We start from the raw sequence: 14,649 nt of genomic DNA, 5'->3' as shown, positions 1-14,649 counted from the left end.
ACTTTTATAATGTTTTTTGTAAGCACTTATTTGTGAAAAATTCTCGAAAAAATCCATTTTTCATTAGAGTTCATTTAGACATTACTGTTTACTCTTAAAAACAATTACAGTTTGATTGGTGACTGATTGTTACGAATTCTGCACCAACCACAGTGCAGCCATGTAGATGGATCTCCAGTGGTAGATGGATAGCGGTCTAGAATTTCCTGACCATCGGACTATGTAAGGAAGGTTTTCGTGGTTTTCCTGTCCATGTAACACATATGAGTGCTTTTTCGATTTAAAAAAACCTTCACGAAAGCTTGTTTGTCTCAATGCTTGATCCAGTAAATCCCTTGTCATCTGGGTTGGCTTGAAAATTGCCATGCTACGAAGTTGAACATTGATAGTCATTAACTCAGAAATGAGTCGGCTGTTCAACGTCGGTTATAAAAATATTTTTAAAAAAAACTTGCAGTTTTAATCTTTGTTAACAGACAGTCGTTCGTTACATTCAAAATTTTTAAAATGCAAAGCAGAATCATCATCTAGTTGCTATTCTTTATTACTTGAATTTTTATTGTTTTTTAATGAACTGTTGTCCGTTTCTTTCAAGATTTATACCTCGAAAAAAGAATTACCATATATAAATATAAATGATTTTTATTCTTTTTTAATGAGCAGTTGCCCATTACTTTCAAGATTTATACCACGAAAAAGAATTACCATATATAAATGTCCTTTAATATTTTCAGATTTACTTATTGTTAATAAACGCGCATTCGTATGTTTCAAAACTTTCACAATGCGAAGAAGAATGATCATTAATAGACATTTTTTACTACATTTATACTGTTAGTTAATGAACATACGTTCGTTACTTTCACTATTTTCAAACTGTAATTATATCATGATTTTCTAATATTTTTTACTACTTGTAATTTTACTGTTTTTATGGAACAATCACTCACTACTTTCACAATTTTCATATTTCAAAGAAGAATATTTTTTAATAATATTCTTTAATACTTGCAGTTTTTTTTTAAAATTTTGCTTTAATTGATAATAAAAATGAGATTTTAAATTTTGATGTATTCTTTTTTAGCAATGAATTATCAAAGTTATCAAATACAACATCGTTGCTAGACAGTTTGCTGTCAGAAGACAAGTATGACAGAAGAATTCGACCTGGTTTTGGTGGTAATAAATCTTTTTAAATCATCTTAATTTTGAGAAAGTAAGCAATATCTCTTAACAGTTTAAACACTGGTGTTAAAATTTTGGAGCATGCGTTTGTGTTTTTTCCAAAACACAAAAACTGATATCTCAATGACTTCCTTGATAGCAATTATCCTGGATAAGTAAGGCATGCATAGCAGAGATGAGACGGGTTCAACTCGAGACCGAAAGCCCGACGCTGATTCGGGCTCATTTAGTGAAAAAAAAACCTTCGGGTTTCCGACACAGTCAGATTCATTAAAATATTTTCAGTAACTTTCTTACTATGTGCCGACTGGCCAGTGTAGAGGGCAGAGAACTATCCTTGCAGCAGAAAGGTTCTGGGTTCGAATCCCGGGCAAGGCATGGATTTTCTTTCCTTCTCTGTACTATCTGTCCTCACTGTAGGAGCGACGTTGGCCAACGCCTCCTGTATCTGAAAGCCTCCACATGGTTTTTTACAGGTAGTCCTGTGAAGGATATCCACTTTCCGAACGAGTCATTTAGTACAAAATTTAGTTAAGGGCAATTCCATATGTGACGGAATGACATTTTGACTTGCATGATGACAATTAATTGAAGTTTCTATGCATCTAATTTCAAATAAACATGATTTTTTCGCATGCATATCATTATTATTGGTATAATGTGATTCATAAACTAAAAAAAAAAGAATTTTGTATTTTTTTTATTTTTAATTTTATGAACTTTTTACTTGTGTGACGGAATGACATTTTGGCAACCAAGCTTTCGGCATGCCGCTTAGAACTGGTAGTTTCTGTGAATTTTGCAACTATTATTTTCCTGAACTATTTTTTACTTTTAGTATAATGTGTAAGCAATGTAAATTGTGAATTTGGAAAATTAACCTCAGGTTGGCTAGCAGTTATTAACATCTATTTGCTGTGACGGAATGACAAAAAGTTTAGTGGAAGAAAGTCTTCATTTAAAAAATGTTTTATTAATATGTAAATGATAAACAGAATGCAACAGATAAACAGAATTAATATTTACGTAAGAATTAGTTAAAATTTCAACAATTTGAAAATTAGGTTGTTTTAGAAGAGGTTTTATATCTAACTTGCCAATGTCACAATCTTCGTTCTCAGGAAATTTATGCATAAATCAATTTTTGTCCCATGTTCTTTAAATACATTAACATCTAAATCGTCTTTGTTTATCAAAGTAATTTGCGCTGCATATAAATGTGCCTTCTTTTTTTTCGCAGTATGGGACAATGATTAAAGAGCCGACCGCATACTCCTCAATCATATTTTCCATTTCCTCTTCAAAACAGTGGCTTTTCAAATCATACACTTGGTTTTGGTTAAAATTAGAAAGCATTCCAATTTTGATGATTCGCTTCTCAACTACATGAGCATCTAGTGCAGGTCTCTTGTTCCTGGCAATGCTAATGTAGCAAGTGTCTAGCTGAAGCCATTCTCTTTTGCCCTCTCTTAAATAGAATAGCTGGACAAAAACAAAACTTCAACGATTTGTTGCTTCGACTTTATGAAATCATAAAATTCTTTTACATATTATGTGCCGTTTTACAGCAGCCAACATCGTGTTTGGCCTTTTAGAACAACATCACAATTACATGGTATTTATAGGTGCATGTGCTGTGAGGTATTAATGAAATACACTTAACAAAAATAAGAATAAGAACAAAAATGAGATAAGTCACACTTTACATCAATATATGCTTCTTTATGAAAAGCCTCTTTTAAGGCCATAAATATATGTATTGCATCTGCACTCTTCGTTACTCTGTCAGAATTTGTATTATGACTGAATCCTTCATACTTGGGGGCTTGTAACTAACATCATCTTGACAGTAAAATTTTTTTTAACCAAATTAAACAGCTCATCAACATTACTTTTCTCAGTTAGTTTCTTTTGAGTTCGATGTTAAATACTTCTCACATAAAGACTGAATTAATTTTTTTACCTCTATTGGTGATTTTGGATGTGAGTGTACAATTTTTTTTATGATGAGTGTACAATTTTTTTTATGGCTTTACCAAGATTCTGCAGGAATTTGTATAGGGAATTTAAATTATTTGTATGTGAAATAGATTGGTAGAATTTGATTTTTTCTTTGTTTACACAATCTCTGCACAACAGCGTTTGCACTTCTGAGTTTTTTAAGTCCAACTTTTGTCGCGCAAGCTTTCTTCTCTGCCTTTCTTTCTCTGTTTTTTTTTCTTCATCATATCATGGGGATCTTGGTCTTTTTCAACATTTTATCTGTCTTTCAACAGCTGTTTTAGCCATTAGGTTAATTAAAAAAAAATAATTCCCTAGTTTTTGACTAAGCTTCTCAAGGACTCGTTTTGTCATTCCATCGCCGAAGATGTGTCATTCCGTCACGCTAATTATTGGAAGTTAATAATCAAATGCATAGAATTTTACAATTTCTCATTGATTCTTATGCCACATCTGCTTTATATTCCAAAATATACACATTTTCATTCAAAAATGCAGTTGTTACTTAAAAAAAATATACTAAAACATGTGACGGAATGACACAAAAAAAAGTTACTTTTATTTAATATATTAAACTTAAAATGACTTAAAGGCTATGTTTTAAATGTTTAAATTTTGTACTATATGCATATTTTTATCAAAATATTGCAAAAGAAAGATACATTTCTTTTATTTTATAAGTATTTTTCAAGAAAATAATTTGAGCACAAATGTGAAGAATTCACTTGTCAGCCATGTGATTACTTTAGAATGCTGCCAGATTCAAAAAACTTAAAATTATCAAAAATTAAACAGTAATATGTAGACTTTGGCTATTTTTGAACATATTTTTAAAATTAAAATATGCAATTCATAAAAAAAAAATTTCACATAAAAGTTGACAATTTCGTGGAATTGCCCTTAAAATAAGAAAGTGGTACCAAATATATGACTAAAAATTTGTTTTATTTATGAATATTATTGGTTTGCCTTATTCACTTGTCAACCACTACAGATTCAATTCTCAATTATATGTGATAAATTTCTCTCAATTACTTTTATAAAAGGTTTTGGGTTCATACGCGCAACTGGTTATAAAAGACCGTGTGGAGGCTTTTTGATGTAGGAGGTGATGCGTTGGCCCACCTAATATGGTGCCCCTGAAAGAGAGGCCAACAAAATCGCCCTGTATATGCCTGAATTGACGGATTTTAACACAGGTGGGCATTGGAAAAAAAAACTTGGTTCAGTTATTGAGTATAAAAAATTTTAAATTTATAGGGTATTAAAATTCACAGCATTCTGCAACTTCTGTTCAGTGCTTTTGTTTCGCGAGGTTAGCGCTGATTACATTCTTTTTTAATTTTTGTTTTTGTCACCTTGAGTTTCAGATGGTTAAAGTTTTAGTCGTCGCTTTTTCTTTCCTGGCTTTTTCATTCACTTTGTGATAATCATGAATGGATAATTTCTTTGAAAAAAAGAGCTGAAACGAAGTAGTTATGCTACCTCTTTTTAAACTTTTGTATGGATCACGAAATTTCAACAATGAATTTTTACGTGAGCCTCTGACAATGTGTTAAGTCTGGGTACAAACTTTTGTATTCCGCAGTCGTAGAAATTTGCCGCCTATCCTCAGAACCACGCTTTAACTTCAGTTTTGATCTCATCCTCATCATGAAAGTTTTGCCTAACAAGATCTTTTTTGAGATAAAAGAATAAGTGAAAGATCTATGCGGTATGGCGGATGATTCAACAGGGTGCGTAGCGTTTTTAAAAAGTGCTTAAAGGTGTTTACTTTCGATTTATGTTTTCTAAAAGCCCTTAAAGGGAAAGCGCCTTTGATATAATTGCATGAGAACTTCATTGGGTGTTTTTTAAAAGTGCTTAATTTTCCCTTTTCCAAAATGAGATTTTTTCTTTGCCATGTTGATTTTTGCCACGAATTATGTAAAAAGACATTGTTCAAAGTTTATATCTCTTGCTAATTTAATAGTTGGTGACGCGGCATTGTCTTCGTCACTGGCAAGCTCGAGATATTCTATGACAAACTTGACTTGACCATGAACTTTGAACTTAACTTGGGGATCATTCACTAATTTCTTATTTTCTCGTGGGTTCCCGGAGCAGTCAAAAATCCAAAATTTTCATCTCCCTTTTTATTCATTAAGTTTAAAAACTAATTGAGAATTTTAAGTGTAATATTTTTACTTTTTATTTACCATCCACCAATTGCATAATTTTTTTTAAAGTTTTTATTTAATTTATTACTTTTTTTGCTTATTAATAATTTATTAACTATGCACTTAACTTTTAATCAATTATTTTATTATTACTTTTAAAATTTTCCGTATTCTTAAGTTGTTTGATGAGATATATCAATTATATTTAAAGACAAGATTTAAAAAAAGTATGAAGTGAGGGGCTTTCAATATTTTAAACGCAGAAAAAATCTTATGTTCAGTTAGGTAAAAAAAAATCATATTTGTCATTCCAAAAAACTTTAATTCTTCTCTTAATAATGTTTAAAAAAATTTTTTTTAATGAAAAATTCACTTATAGCAGATTTGTTAAATATTAAGAATGTAGGGTAAAAATGTTTCGCTTCAATACTCATTGTATTAGCATTTCAAAATTATCTCAATTTTTTTAAATATTAATTAAAGAAATACTGAACCAAGTGAAACTATTATTATGTACACTGAGAACATATTATTCTGTACATAGGAAGTACACTTTATATGCACACTGGTGTACATATAAAGAATTAGATGATTATGAATAGATTTTTATAAGAAAATTAATTTTGTATTTTTATTTTTAATAATTAAACAAAATAAGGGATTAGATAAATTGCAATATGACATATTTTAATGTATAATTATTTAATATTTTCTACACTGAAATTTGGGTTTTTAACAGTAATTTTCAGAACAAAAAGAGTTCCATGTTAAAATAAATCAAGAACATAATTGATAGAACTCTTGTAATTTTGCATGTATCTTAATTTAAAAATACTTCATACTTATAATAGCTAATAATTATCCGTAAGCCAAAATTTTGATTTTTTGGCAATTTTCTAAATTTATGTCAAAAGGATTTTTTGACATGACTGTTAAAACCGTCAATTGTCAAGAACTTGCCAACCCTGCCTAATTATGATATTTCCTTAAAGTGCTTACAAATATTTTTTGAGTTCTTGAAATTGCTTAAAAGATGCTTATTTTTTGTTTAAAACTTTGGCTACGCACCCTGTTTGAAATTTTCCATTTGAAACTTGAGTATTGCTTTGATTTGAAGCGTTGTGTGAGGACGATTACATGAGATTTTTATTGGACTCACAGAAATTTTTCTTTTGCTGCCATTGGTGAAGTATATTTACTTTTCTTAAACGCCTCGTATTTCCATTTAATTGAAAAATATTTTAGTAGTTGTGAATAACTTGATACATTATTTTTTTTTCATTTTTGCTACCACTTAAAAAAAAATTCAGATTGTAGGAGTCCTGCTATTTAGTTAAAAATTCTCAGGGCCTCAATAGCTGCTACAGGTAAGCCTCCACACGATTTTTTATAGGTAGTTCGATCAAACCACTGTGAAGGATGTCCACTTTCCGAACGAGTCATTTAATACAGAACATAGTTAAAATAAGAAAGTGGTAGCAAATATATGACTGAAAAGTTGTTTTATTTATGAATATTATTGGTTTGCCTTATTCACTTGACAACCACTACAGATTCATTTCTCAAATATATATGATAAATTTTTCTCAATTACTTTTATAAAAGGTTTTGGGTTCATGCGAACAACTGGTTCACTTTTTAAGCAGTCTACGCAGACTACTTATAAAAGACCGTGTGGAGGCTTTTTGTTGTAGGAGGTGATGGGTAAGCCCAATAGTAGCGACGCATCTTTATCTAAAATACAAAATATTTAATTTTTCCTTTCACTCCAACTTGAATTCCAGTTACCAGAAAGTATCACCTTAAAGTTAAAACTTCAAGATAGATGGGAAAAAGGCCGTAAAATAGGACAAAATTAATTTTGATGATGATGAGAGCACAGATTTTCCGCAGAGATTTCCAAATAAGAATTATTTTTAGAAGTAAACTGATATAATAAAGTTTGTAAAAGGACACATGAAAACCAGTTGCTCTATCTATACAATTTAAAATTCTTAAAACAGAAATATATAATAGATATCCTTAATATAAATTTTATTTAGGGATGAAATTTCAAGTATTGCTTCAAAAACGTTTCTACCAGCTTTTTTTTCCCGTTGCTGATAAGCTTATTCATGTATCTATTGAGTTATTCTGAAAGTAATTACGTTTTTCTTTTCTTTCTTTTTTTATGAAAAGGAAAGGCGATTTTCTTAAAGTAAAAAATTTCTTTATTGAATCAGTTATTGTCCAATCTGGACGGAAATTTTTTGCCATCCACGAGCATAAAATTTTTGTTCTTTTCTGGTAAAAAACTATTTCAGGCGATTTTTTACCTCTTTATTTGAAATGAAGGTTTTACCTTCTAAAATTTTTTGTAGAGACCAGAACATTGTTGTAGAAAGCCCTTTTCTTGTCTCCAGTGACGATGCGCTTTAAAAATTGATAATTTTCTTGACGTTTGAGAAGCAAATCACAGACGTCAACTCGACGGCACAAACTTCTTTCCGTAAGAACATGGCGAACTCGTATGGCGAGCTATGATATTAAACCTTAGGTTTTTCGAATGCTCATGAACGGTCAAATTCGATAAATGTAATGCTTCAGCGATCTCAAGGGGTGTTATTCACCTGTTTGCCTCAATTAATGCCTTTATTGTGTCTTCATCAGCTTAAACTGGCTTGGTGCATCTTAACACTTTCATGTCCGGTGGCACCAACGTGTTGTCACGTGAAAACCAAACGTTAGCTGCCGGTGACAACACGTTGGTGCCATACGCAAGCCATACACTAACAGCCGGTGACAACACGTTGGCGTCATGTCCAAGCCAAACGTTAGAGGCCGGTGACAACACATAGATGTCGTGCTTTGCAACCTGATATTCATGTGACATTTTGTCAAGGGACAATAGAGTACAGGGATGCCAACTGCTTCGCTTTCTGAGATAGTTTTAATAAAGTGGTAGCAAATTATATAGTAAAATTCGTTAAAGAAAGATAATTACGCCTACTTTTTAATATAGCAACCAGTGGTTTGATGCTTTACTGTTGCATTTTATATCATACTTATAATTTTTGATATTTAGTGGTGAAAAAATTACTTATAATGAAAAATACTAAACTAAAAGTAACTTAAATTTCGCTGCCACTAGAAAATAATATTTTACAAAGCGGAGCAAGTTACACGGAACCGGTTACATGGTAAACTTATCACTAAATATATGCGGACCGCATACTGTTAATCGAAATTTTGTTAGCCAGTTTTGACACTGGCGTACTCTATTTAATACATCTTCTTCATACATATCCTGCAATCTGTTTCTTATTTGAGCGATATTTTACTTTTTCGATAGTAGAAAAATGAAATATGCCGAAAATTTTACTTTTCACTTTCCACATTTGTAAGGGAAACAGCCAAGAACTGCTTCGTTTAATCAATCGATAATGATAATTGGCTATGAAAAAATATAATTAACTCCTCTTTAGAGAAAACAAAATTACTTTCCAAGCAGCCCAATATTATCAGCTGAGAAATTTTATCTTTCAATTTTGATTTTAATAAATTAATTTTTTTTTAAGGACCAGCAGCTATTGTTGAAACAGATATAAACATTCGAAGTTTTGGTCCAATATTAGAATCTGAAAGGGTAAGATCTCTTTTAACTGCATGTTTAACTGTTTCATGTATTTAAATTCGGGATATGTCTTTCAAACAAATATACACTGTAAAAAGTTGTATGTGAATCAAGCAACCATCAGAAGAACAAACATGGAAAGTCTCCAACCAAAACATATCCAATTGAAATGCTCATTCATCCGTGATGACTTGATTGATATGCTTGGCACTAAAGATTTGAATTTAAAAAGGTGCTTTGATATACAAATTACTTGAGGCAGTTTATCTCTTTCACACATATGCTATAATTTCAAACTCATTTGTAATTTATGTGTTTTTTTATGTCTAGAACTTGAGTCATTATACATAGATGTATAAACAGAGTTTTACTTATTTATTTAGTGATTTAGGGTAAATTGTCTCTTAATATTCATTTATATGATATGTATTTATTAAAAAATCTTTTTATTTTTGAAATTCGTTTAATTATTGACTATCTGTGAGTATATTGGATCATAATTTTTTTTTCTTGAATTTATATATGGCTCTTAAAATGTGAAAGAAATTTTGAAAACCTTAAACTTTTAAATATAAAGAATGGTAATATAATGAATTATAACATCGAAAAGAAATGTACAGCGCGCAAAATAAATAAATAAATAAAATAAAATATACAGAACTTCCTGTATAACTTTTGATCTAATGATCGGATTAACTTGTACTAGGAATCAATTTTAAAGGTTTGAGGGGTAAAATCAAATTTGTAAATTATTTAGTGCAGATGATAGTTTAATTTGCGAAATCCGACACAAAAACGTACTTTCTCTAACTTCATAAGTAAAACTACATTAAAGACTAATAAGTTGGTGAATCTTTGGTTAAAAAGGATAAAAATGTAAACAGTTTTTGAGTTATATTTTAAGTTAAATGTAAACAGTTTTAAGTTCAGCATACTTATTTATAAAATATTATAAATTAAATATAAAACATGCAGGAAAATATGAAAATATCACTACTGCTTATTAATTTCAATACTCGCGTTTTTTTTAAAAGTTTTTCTAAGAAATACACTAAATAATAGCTGTCGCATAAATACATTATTTTATAATTTTTGCTTTAAATTTTTCTGACAAATCTTTCTTTCGCTTTAAATCTGGATTTCGTACATTACATTTATATCTTTAATCTACTTTTGCAAATGATTCACTTAAAACATGTATATTTTGCACATAATGCAGTGTTCAAAGCTTTGTTCTAAAATTTTTGTTTTGGGACAGCTTGCTAGAAATATTTTATCACCCTTTCTTTCCTTTTTACTACAAATATCTAAAGGTATGTTGATATTAATGAGCGAGTAGTCCTAGAAATCGAATTTAAAAAAAGTCGAATTTTTTAAAATTCAATTTCTAAGGAACTATTCGACCAATATCGCTCAAATTTTGTATTCCACAGTGTAAAATTGTATTTATTTCATTGCTATTTAACATTTTTTAAGCTATTTTTAAATAAAATAATAAAAAATATTTACTAAGAATTATTTTTTGCATGAAATTATATTTGGAAAAACGAATTTTATAATTGTATGCAAAAACATAGTGAAATACGCAAAAGTAAAATTAACATTAAGGGGTTGAAACTTTGGATCGCACTCTTGAGTAAACTATTGGGACCATATTTTTTCCCCAGATTGCGGCTACCTTCTATAATTTGAAGATTGGAAATTCAAACCCATAAAAAAATGGCACATTTATTCTAAAAAAGTATGTTTTAATGCTTGATATAGTAATTAAAATATCATCTGTAGAAATAAATTAGCTTATTTGAGTTATCCCCCCCCCCCTCTTAAACCATTATAATTGAGACCAAGTACTTGAAAATCCGATGATTAGATCAAAAGGTATTCAGGGTGTTTCATTAATTATTTTGTTCGCTGCACATATATAATACAATGTAGAGTAATATAATAATAACTTCAAAAATCTTAATTCAACCCGTTAATTAATTCTCGGCTAAAGAAATGGTTAAGATATGGAAAGCATCTATAAGGGAAAAAATTAGATATTTCCTTCTGTGACTTACCTCTTTAGCTTAAAAAAAAGTTCTATACTTTGAATTTAACCCCTTAACCCCTTGGGGACGGGTGATTCAGAAAAGCATTCGTACAAAATCAGAATCAAGTTGCAATTAAATAAAAAACGGTAACTTAAATGTAGTCGTTACTAATTTGACAGACTTACTTTGCTTTTATTTTAATTATTGTTAGTTTAATCATATATATAATCAATGTTAATTCAAAGTATAACTAAATAGTTTTATTTTGAACAAAGTAATGGTGAATTAAATAAATCAAAAAATTATAACTCCGCCTACAAATAAACTGCTAAGGAAATACTTTGATTACCAGTTTTATTTTCTTACCCTGATTGATACGGTTTTTTGCTGTCACGTATTTGTGACAGTCGGCGCGAAAGGGTTAACGCACAGATTTTTTGAAAAAAACCGGAAAAAAAAATCAATTTTTTTATGTAAAAAAACACACTTTAGATTCTAACTACACTAAATTCAAAATAATTTGACACTAAATTCAAAACTTTAATAAAGTTTTGAATTTCATCAGCCACTACAATTATTATTAGTCAATGAGATTAAAATGACCAACTTACTCATACCTGCCAATTTTTACGCATCTGGAGTAAAATTTTATTTTTATATTTAAAGTGGTAGTAAATATATACTATTTTTTCTTTTATAAACTTAATTTTTAAATGATTTTGATCACCACTGTTCTTAAAAAAGTTAAGCATATATACATTAATATGTGTTACTAGGTACTATGTATGTCAGCTTAAGCGTTTTCAAATACAACGTACTTTTTTTTTTGTGTGTCTAAAATTGAAATTTTAATTCCATTTTATTGCTACTGGGAAAAATTATATTGGAAGAGATTAAAAGTTGGCAAATATGCTTACTATTCAAAGTGAAAGCAAAGAATGTTTTTGTTTTAAATATGAATAATTTAAAATTTAAGGCAATGTTGTAGATACGATTGATTAATTATACAGACTACAAATAAATAAAAATGAATTCAATCACTTTTCGCATGTTTAGTCATCCGTGGTCTTCCTGTTAAAATGTTTGTTTGTTATAAATCTATAAATATGGAGTTTTTATGAAGTGATGAATGAAAGATAACGGTAAGGCGAATCTGTGTTATTTACGTGTATCGGGAAAAAAAACTAAGCAATATTTCCGTAATTGCATAGTTACAACCCGGAAGTTCCAGTTTCCCGCAATATTAAAGTGAAAGTACAATTATGGTGAACAGAAGGTAAATATAGCAATGACAGCCCAATTACAACAACAATCACATTTCTGATCTCGAAAATATAAAACTCCTTCCTCTGTTATAGCTGGAATCCGAGAAAGAAATTCGTGATTCCTAAGTTTTAGTTTTAAACAATTTTGAAAGTATTAGTGAAACAGTATGTAACCCTTTAATACGTGATACAATTTGAAGATACTTACTTTTTCTTATTACCTTTAAATATTAATTAACACAATTTAAATTCCTTAATATAATAAATATTTTCTTATTACCTTTAATATTGCTCAAAGCGTAAAAAAGAGCTAGGAAAGTTTTTCTGTCATGAACATTTATTTGAGTTATTAAAGATAATCCATGTGTACTAGAATATATTATAAAATTTCTTGTTTTGTCTTGCTTTTTAATTTGGGCTTCTGGGCCAGAAATCTGCCCCTATCCCATTCATCATGTAGTATTAGTCATTTTGTTTGGTTTCGTTGAGGCTAGCAGGCAATGTGGTTGCTGTCAGAGGATTCAAGCACTTTGCTTGAATAAATAATAATAATAATGAAAATGAAACGGAGTAGCTTGCTCTAAACTATGTGTGACTTGAGTTTCGGATACTGGTTGATGGTCAACGTGGGGAAACGCTTGATAGAACTTTCAATATTGTAGTTGTTGAAGCTGATGTTATAGGTTGATCTGCGATAAGAAATTTGTTAAAGCTTTTATTTATGTTGATGATTGTAATATTCAAAGCTCAGCCCCGTCCCGCCCCCTAGCGGGGGCATCCGGGGTGAAATTTATTGATCAACAAAAGGATACAAAACAATTTCCAGTTTGAAAACAAAAGAAGATGAGAATTTACAATGATAAACATGAATAATAAAACAAAATAAATGAATAATAAATAAATATAATAATATTTAATGCTTATCCTAAATTTTAGTTGACATCCTATAATTTTAGTTGACAATGACTTGCATGCCTTAGATTTGAATAGAGACGAATTTGATATACCATTACATGATTTCTTAAGTATCTTTGAATATTACTAACAACAACAATCTGAAAAAGAATACAGTATATAACATTGGATCCAAGAGGGTAAACAGGTAAGTGAAAGATTGTAAACATTAAAAACATTGGATCAAAAGGTAAATTAGACAAGCAAAAGCAATTTAAACGTAATAAAACATTTAAAACATAGAAATTGAACCAACAGGCTTCCAGAATATAAAATATAAAATATCATTGAACCAAAAGGGTTCCAAAGTTAAAAACAAATAAATAGCAATGAAGTGAAATGAGTAGAATTAAAAGAAAGCATTAAGAGCATTTAGCTGTTTGTGGCAGGGCAGGTGGTCGCTATGCAACCCCGAGAGATGTTAATTAGGTGCAAAGATCTAAATTTGATTCATATGAAGAGGGTCCAAGAGATCGTCTGGTGTCATTATATCTACCAGGGTACGTTTAATATTCTCAGTGATAGCATATTTTTGTGCTTTAGATCGGAACCAAAGAGTCAAGTCGTTCATATTACGAAAGAGATTTCCTCGGAGTGTCCGGAATTTGTCACATTCGGCGATTAGGTGTTTAAGAGATTGATATTTTCCACAGTATTTACAGCTGGCTGTAGCTTGGAATAGCCTAGCTTGATGCTCGCCGAAAACTCCGTGGCCCGTGAGAAATTGATTAAGAAAAAAATCGCTGGAGAGTCTATTCTCCTTGACCATTGGGTAGAAGATATAGGTATGTCTCCCATTTGTTGTGGTTGACCACCTGTCCTGCCAAATTGCGTTGCTTACCTGCCTCAGTCTGTAATTGATTTGTGGTTTTGAAAGAGGATAATAGTGATCAACCCCGCCAAGAAGAGTGCCTTGTTTGGCAAGTGCATCAGCTTCCTCGTTGCCAATGTCCCCAGAATGTGCCTTTACCCAGTTGAGACAGCATGTTTTATATTTGACCATGTTCTTAATTTCTTCCACAAGTGGGTCATTCGGATTTGGGTTTTCTAGCGACTGCAGTGAGGATTTAGAATCAGAGAATAAATTAAATGCATTAATATTTTCAGCGTTTGCCCATGTGATTGCAAGTTTGATGGCAGAGAGTTCGGCGGGGTATACACTTGCATCGTTATTAAGTCTAGCACAGTGTTGATAAATGGTGTTGTTATTAAGCTTCACCAAGAAACCACAGCCCACTCTATCCTCGGTCAACCCTGTATCCGAATTTGTTATTTGTCTTCTACTGCCGTCTGTATAGATTTCATAACCCACACCCCTCGGTGAGCTGTAGCCCCTTTCTATCAACTTGAGATCCGAGGGATTGAATATGAGGCGTCGGATGTAAAGAGAGCCGCTATTGGTCTGAATTGTATATTTATAATTTAATTTCTCTCAGACG

The 14,649-nt window shown here is 30.6% G+C and overlaps 1 protein-coding gene across 3 annotated transcripts in view; it reads left to right on the top strand.

Moving 5' to 3' along the window:
- The window catches only part of LOC107442621 (gamma-aminobutyric acid receptor subunit alpha-6), a 66,533-nt gene that overhangs the window by 37,768 nt on the left and 14,116 nt on the right, over window positions 1–14,649 (top strand). For all 3 annotated transcript variants that reach the window (XM_043041827.3, XM_043041826.3, XM_016056233.4), the window contains exons 2-3: window positions 1,085–1,179; window positions 8,903–8,970. In XM_043041827.3, the coding sequence (XP_042897761.1) occupies window positions 1,085–1,179; window positions 8,903–8,970 (163 nt within the window). The remainder of the gene's footprint in view (window positions 1–1,084; window positions 1,180–8,902; window positions 8,971–14,649) is intronic.

The sequence above is a fragment of the Parasteatoda tepidariorum genome, chromosome 12 (genome assembly GCF_982258835.1).
Source record: "Parasteatoda tepidariorum strain Cologne lab strain chromosome 12, Ptep-v5.0, whole genome shotgun sequence".
Taxonomy (NCBI): Eukaryota; Metazoa; Arthropoda; class Arachnida; order Araneae; family Theridiidae; genus Parasteatoda; species Parasteatoda tepidariorum.
This window is presented reverse-complemented; position numbering and strand designations above follow the sequence as displayed.